The sequence below is a fragment of the Mustela lutreola genome, chromosome X, assembly GCF_030435805.1.
Source record: "Mustela lutreola isolate mMusLut2 chromosome X, mMusLut2.pri, whole genome shotgun sequence".
Classification (NCBI taxonomy): domain Eukaryota; kingdom Metazoa; phylum Chordata; class Mammalia; order Carnivora; family Mustelidae; genus Mustela; species Mustela lutreola.
Genome location: NC_081308.1, coordinates 19,816,431 through 19,823,082, shown reverse-complemented (window position 1 = coordinate 19,823,082; position 6,652 = coordinate 19,816,431). Strand labels below are relative to the sequence as shown.

The 6,652-nt window shown below is 57.1% G+C and overlaps 1 protein-coding gene across 1 annotated transcript; it reads left to right on the top strand.

Moving 5' to 3' along the window:
- Nucleotides 1–383: 383 nt before the first annotated feature.
- Nucleotides 384–4,964, top strand: LOC131822134 (transcription factor SPT20 homolog). The gene is made up of 3 exons (XM_059158522.1): nt 384–1,985; nt 2,313–3,009; nt 4,336–4,964. Exons 1-3 carry the CDS (start codon nt 384–386, stop codon nt 4,962–4,964), a joined length of 2,928 nt encoding a protein of 975 aa, XP_059014505.1.
- The last annotated feature ends 1,688 nt before the right edge of the window (nt 4,965–6,652 follow it).

The window sequence follows — 6,652 nt, the reverse complement described above, 5'->3', positions numbered from 1 at the left end:
TGCCTCCGTGGCCCGCAGACAGCGCACATGCGCACCAGCGGCTGTTCCCGCAGGGGGCGGGGACGGGGGGCGGGGGGAGAGCAGGGAGGGCGGGAAGGGGTGCGCCCACCCGCCCACTTCCGGCCCCGCGTGCAGGGAGTCGGGACCCGCGGTGGCGACTCGGGCACGTGCAGGTGTTTTCCCCTGATCGCAGGTTTGTCGTGTGCTGCTTTCCTGGGGCGGGCTCCCGGCCCTGCACTGGGAACTGAGGCTCCTGGCTCACCGCGCCGCGGGGCAGTTGCGGCGCGGGCCGGACACTACCTCGACGTGAAAGCCGGGGTTTTCGGCCCGCTCCTCAAGGCGCTTGCGTTTTCTCTTGTCTTTAGGGCCCCTTTTGCACCACGATGCAACAGGCCCTGGAAAGGGCTTTGGACCGCGCGGACTATGTCATCGCAGGCGCCCAGCAGAGGCCTCCAAAGAGGAGAGGCTCGTCGAGTGGGGAAGCATCTCTCTACGAGAAGCTTTACGACATCTATGTGGAAGAATGTGGGAGAGAGCCTGAGGCTCCGGAGGAGCTAAGAAGCAACGTGAACTTGCTAGAGAAGCTCGTGAGGAGAGAGTCGTTGCCGTGTTTAGTGGTCAACCTGCACCGGGGAGAGGGGGGATATTCGCTGATGCTCCAGGGGAAAGACGGAGCGTATTCGGAGACCGTCCGGCTGCCCTACGAAGAACGCGAATTGCTCGAATACCTGGACGCTGAAGAACTACCTCCCGCTCTGCTGGACGTGCTGGAAAAATCGGAGGTGAACCTCTTCCAGTGCGGGTGCGTCATAGCGCAGGTGCGAGACTACAGGCAGTGCAGCGGTGGGGAACCTCCGGGCTACCAGAGCAGGCACATTCTCCTGCGCCCGACCATGCAGACGTTAGCCTGCGACGTGCAGTCCATAACCAGCGATGGCCAGGAATGGACCCAGGAGGACAAACTGTCGCTTGAGAGCCAGCTGATCTTGGCCACCGCTGAGCCCCTGTGCCTGGATCCTTCTGTAGCAGTAGCCTGCACGGCGAACAGGCTGCTCTATAACAAGCAAAAGATGAATACTGGGCCGATGAAAAGGAGCTTCAGGAGGTACTCTGCCTCCTCTCTGCATCGGCAGCGGGAGCTGTCTGCTTGTCCCCCTCCTCCTGAGCTGACAGTGTGGGCCTCTTGCCGGAAACGCAGGGAGCGCCAAGACCGTCCGTGGTACGACCTCAAAATTTCTAAGGCGGGGAGCTGCGTAGATACGTGGAGGCGGAGACCGTGTGACTTGGCGGTGCCTTCGGAAGTGGATGTGCAGAAATATGCCAGAGGGAGGAGGTCCGCCCAACGGGTCGTCTCACCTCCGGGAGTCTGGCCAGCCGGGGAGGTGAGGGACGGTGGTACGTGTGGCCGCGAAGCCGGCCAGGAGCCTCAGAGCACGGAGCTGACCTTCCCGAAGTCGCCGCCGCCGAATAATCCACCTTCCTCTGGAGCGAGAAGGCCCTGGAAGGAAGACCGGTGGGAGGGACAGATGTCTCCTCCGCACCCCTGCACAGATGACCGTTCAGGCAGTGTCCCGCCGGAATCAAAGACGGCTGCCGGCGGGGTGGTCACGGGGGCAGAGCTGGCCGTCCTGCAGAAGGCCAGCTGTACGGTCACCGGGTCGCACGGCTCAGGCGGCCTCAGTGGGCTTCCTCCCGGGAACGACCCAGAACAGCCTGACATGGCGTCGGTTCGGTCTCCAGTCCAGGGGGAAGGCGTGGGACGGCCACCTCTGCGCATCAGACTTCCCTGGAGCTCAGGCACGAGCCGGTCGGGGAACAGTTTTATTCCATGGGAGGCCAGCAGCTTTCGTAAATCTCCATCTCCTGCTCCCGCTCCTAAGCCAAGTCCCTCCCAGCAATCCCCCGTGGACGTGAATCGAGGGAGCCCGCTTCCCGCAGCCACCGTGTCCGCCGCCAGCGCCCCACAGAGGAGCCCGGCCAGCCGGGTCTCGGCCGGCTCCCAGCAGTCCTCTGTGAGCGTGACCGGAGTGGGCACGCTTCCTGCAGCCCCCGTGTCCACGGCCAGCTCGTCCGTGAGAGCCCCGGCCACCCGGGTCCCGGCCAAGGCCCAGAAATCCTCTGTGGAAGTGATTCGCGTGAGCGTGTTTCCTGCAGGCACTTTGCCCACCGCCAGCTCCTCACTGAGAGCCCCGGCCACCCGGGTCATGGCCAAGTCCCCGAAATCCTCTGGGAAGCAGGGCCCTGGAGTCGGCAGGCTGCCTGCAACCACCCCGTCCGCCGCCGGCTCATCGCAGAGCAGCCCGGCCGTCCAGGTCACGGCCAGCTCCGCGGGCCACAGCCTCCTTCAAGTGGCGGGCCCTGGTTGCGGAGCGCAGGCTTTGGAGAGGGGCTCTGGCCCGGGGCAGGGCCCTCAGGCTGGGGCCAAGGCTCCTGTGGGGATCCAGCCCAGCAGCCTGCCTTCAGGCGCTCGGCCCCCCAGTGCGGTGCCCGCTGCAGCGCGGAGTCCTCCAGTCCGCGTCCAGTTTTTTTTAAAACACGCTTCCGGCCTCGGGCCAGTAACTCTCCTGGAGGTTCCCCAAGAGTCGCTCCTTTTGAACACAGCGCGGCAGCCAGAGCGGCGGCTCTATCACTTGATTTCCCAAGAACAACTTCAGCAAGCCTCCACTGGGGGTCCTCAGCGGCCTGGGCCCCAGGGTCCAAGTGGAGGAGGTGCAGCCAGTCCAGAAAGGGCCTCCTCTGCTCAGCAGGCTGTGGCGCTAAACCTGGCCGGAGAGGGGGAGCTGCCGCAGCCCCACGCGGCGGCGGTGTCGGCGGTGTCGGCCCCGTTGGGCTCTGGGGAAAGCCAGAGAAGCCCAGAGCAGAGCTGTCCTCGTCCCGCGCACACACTGCGGCCGCCCCAGCCACAGGGACCACGGCTGAGAATCTTGCAGGGCCCTGTGGCCATGACGACAGTCATCGCCCAGACAGCCGGGCGGCCTCTGGCCCCGCGGCCCACAAGCCTGGCCAAAGGTAAAATAGACAGAAGCCCGCCTTCCCCTCCCAAATCCTGAGTCTTGCCGTATTTTCTCTTTGTACAAAACACCAGAGCATGGGCCCAAACCAGCTCCCGAATTTTGACTTCATTTTGGTTCTGGGTTTTGGTCGTTTTTTTTTTTTTTTCCTTTTCCTCGATGTGACTGTGTTTTACATTTCGGTGTCCAGACTGTTTATGGAAGCACAAGCTCGTGAGCGGTTCGTAGAAACAAGGCAGCGACTCAGGACACTGGGATTGTTTTTGCTTAGAGTCGTCGCTTTGTTGCTATCCTTGTAGACAGTCATCTTATTAGTTAATGTTCTAAAGTAGATCCAGCTCCAAACTGGGTTCGGTCGAAACCCCCGAGAAAGTATAATTTCTCGAGAACCGTAAACGTGCACTCGCACAACAGTTAACATGGGTACTCCTTGAAGAGGATGGTTGTCCAAACTTTTAGGGGAGCTAAAAATCCTGACCTAAGATGTACCGCCTTAACCATTTTGAAGGTGCCTTTGGTTGATGCTGGGTAGGTGGACATGGTTTCCCAAGGCGGTTCTGGGGCTATTCTCTTGCAAAAGCACAGCTATCCCCACCAGCAGAGCTCCCCGTTCCCCATCCCCCGCCCCCAGCGCAGGAACCCAGCCTTCTATTTTCTGTTTTCCCGAGCTGGACTGCTTCAGATACTTTGTATGAATCCTGAAGGGGTGTTTGTCCTTCGGTGACTGGCTTCCTTTGCTTGGCATGAGGTCCCGAAGTTTCCTGTGTGTTGTAGCCTGGGAAGGGAAGGGCGTAGCCTTTTGCACATGGTTTCCCTGGGCATCGTCTGTACTGAAGTGACTTTTTAAATACCAGAAACCCCTTTTGGAAGAGTGGTCTTGGTGTGTGCTGGTTTGTGCACCGTGTATGAAACGCAATTCTGGCAAATTTGTTTTGAAAGAAACTGTGAAACCTCCCCAGAGAGGATGTGCTTGCCAGGCTTATATGGAGGATGTGGGCAGAGTGGCTCAGGGGCGCCCCTGCTTGGTGGCGGCGCCTAGGCTGCACTCAGTGCCCGCGCTGCCCCCCCGCAGAGCCCAGCCCCTCTTGTCCAGGTGCAGTCACTGGCCTGGAAAAGGCACCTGTGGGATGTCTTGCTTTCTCCCTGTTTGGTCCTTTACTTGGTTTAGAACTCCTGGTTATTTGGAGACATTGAAGAGCTTCGCATTGGCAAATGTGTGTTATTTGTTTGCTTTTCAAGTGTTGGCGACCTCTGGTCAGATTCTGAAGCGGGACCCCTACGCCCCTTTCTGCCTGTCCCCTCCTGGGGCCCCTGGGCTGTCCAGCATCCCGGCTCCCCCATGTCCGTTCCTGCTTTCTCGTGTCGGTGCGGCTCACGACAGCCCTGAAGTTCTTTCTGTTTCCCCTTCCTTTGTACGGAGACGCACTTCTCGGGAGCGACAGTCACCCGTCCTCAGGGGTGCCGCTGGGTGTCAGTCGCTGCATTTACGCGGCTGTGCCATCACCAGCTGTATTTCCCAAGCAGCTGCCTCACCCCCAGGGCGGCCTCTGTGGCCACGAAGCACCGGCTGCCGTCCTGTCCCCCAGCCCTGGAAGCCCCCGTTCCTTTCTGCGTCCGTGGACGGCCGCGTTCTGGACACTGGCTGACGGTGGAGTCGGAGAGCAGTGCCCTCTCATGTCCGGCCTCCGTCGCTCGGCGCAGTGTGGTCGAGGTTCGCGTGTGGTGTCACCCCTGCCGCGCTTCGCTCCTTCTTGCTCGGCGGAGCCTTACACGCTGGTGTGCGTGTTCCTCCCTGCGTCTGCCCGCTCTCCGTCCGTGCACATCCCCCTCGCTGGCGAAACCTGTGGGCCGTCGTCAGTCCTGCTGCTGGGAGCGCCGGTGTGCAAGGATTTCTTGGAGAGCTTCTCACGTGTTGTCGCCTTACAATTTGTACAGGGCAGCCTGTGTCCCTGAACTTTGCTTTGCTACGTGCACACGCATGCTTGCCTGCCTCTGGCCTCACAGAAAAGGGAAGTGAGGTCTGGCCGCTCCCAAGATGAGCGATACTCTGGCTTCTCTTCAGATCGTGTGAATCTTTCGCCTTTTACGAAGAGATGAGCGGAGAGGCAGGTGACCGGCGGGTCCTTCTCGATCAACCCCGCCGTACTGTCCCGGCCCTGCTCAGGGAAGGTTTCGGCCAACCTCAAGCCAAGGTCAGATGTGCCGTGTGAGGGACGCTGAGCCCGGGAGGGCCTTAGGTAACCCATCGCGGACAACCTCGTTAATGGGGCCTGCGCGTTTTAGAAGTGACCCAGCGTAGTGACCACTGGCTTAGAGGAGTTTCCGCTTGGCCTTGGGAACCAGCGAGCACCAGCGAGCACCTGCACTCCGAATCTCACCTGATTTGATGTACTTCTTTCCTTTTGTCCTCTAGGTCCTGCCGACCCTTGAACAATGTGAGCTTAAGGGCGCTGACTCCCTGCAAAGTCAAAAATCTGTATCTCTTGTCTCACTAAAAATTTAACTCCTACTAGCCTATTGCTGACCGGAAGCCTTACCGATCACCTGAACACTTGGCTAACACGTATGTTGTCTTTATATCTATTAAATACTATGTTCTTACGATAAAGTAAGCTGGGGAAAAGAAAATATTATGGAATTTATTATGGAAAATATTATGGAAATTTTTGGGCGGAGAAAATTTATGTACGGTACTGTACGGTATTTCTCAAAAATATGCACATAACAGACCTGGGAAATTTAAAGCTATGTTGTTCATGGTTGAAATGTACTACAGAGAGATATAGGTGAACTTTCCTTTGAATAATGTGTCACTCCCTTCCTAGACTATAAATAAATCAGTGTTTGTGTCAAATTACCATTGGTGATCTTTGATTATTTGCTTCTAATCATTTCCGTCCAAGACTGGCCATCTGAGGCAGCTGCCACACTGATGAACAGGAAAGGGTAAACACCCTTGAAGTAAAATCCCAGGGTGTGTATTTATTCACACAATTGTGTAGGGAGGACTTACCATGTGCCTTGTGCTGTGTTAGATCCCAGCTGGGATGGGGAGAGTATGGATACCAAAGAAAAGAAAAATGCCTCTTCAGAATCTAGATCTTATTCACAACTCATGTAAGTTCAGCCTTTATCAATTTAAGCTACATTCCCAGTATGATAAAGTCATAGTAGAATAATGCCTGTCACATCGGCAGAGATGAGTACGTAATAAAGAGATTGAGAAACAGAATGCTCAAGACTTTAGTGGCTTGTCACCCTATCACAGGTCAGAGGGCAGAACACAGACCATAAGAAGATGGAGATAAGATTCCAGATGAAGGGCTCCTGGATGGCTCAGTGGGTTAAAGCCTCTGCCTTCGGCTCAGGTCATGATCCCAGGGTCCTGGGATTGAGCCTGGCATCAGGCTCTCTGCTCAGCGGGGAGCCTGCTTCCCCCTCTCTCTGCCTGCCTCTCTGCCTACTTGTGATCTCTGTCAAATAAATAAAATCTTCAAATAAAATAAAATAAAATAATATATTAAAAAAGATTCCAGATGAAAAAGTATTGCCCAGTGCCTGCAGTCCAGGGACGTGTCTCCACAGAGCAAGGGTGTGCTTACTCATAAATGTAAGTTAAAACAAATCTCTTATCCCATTCT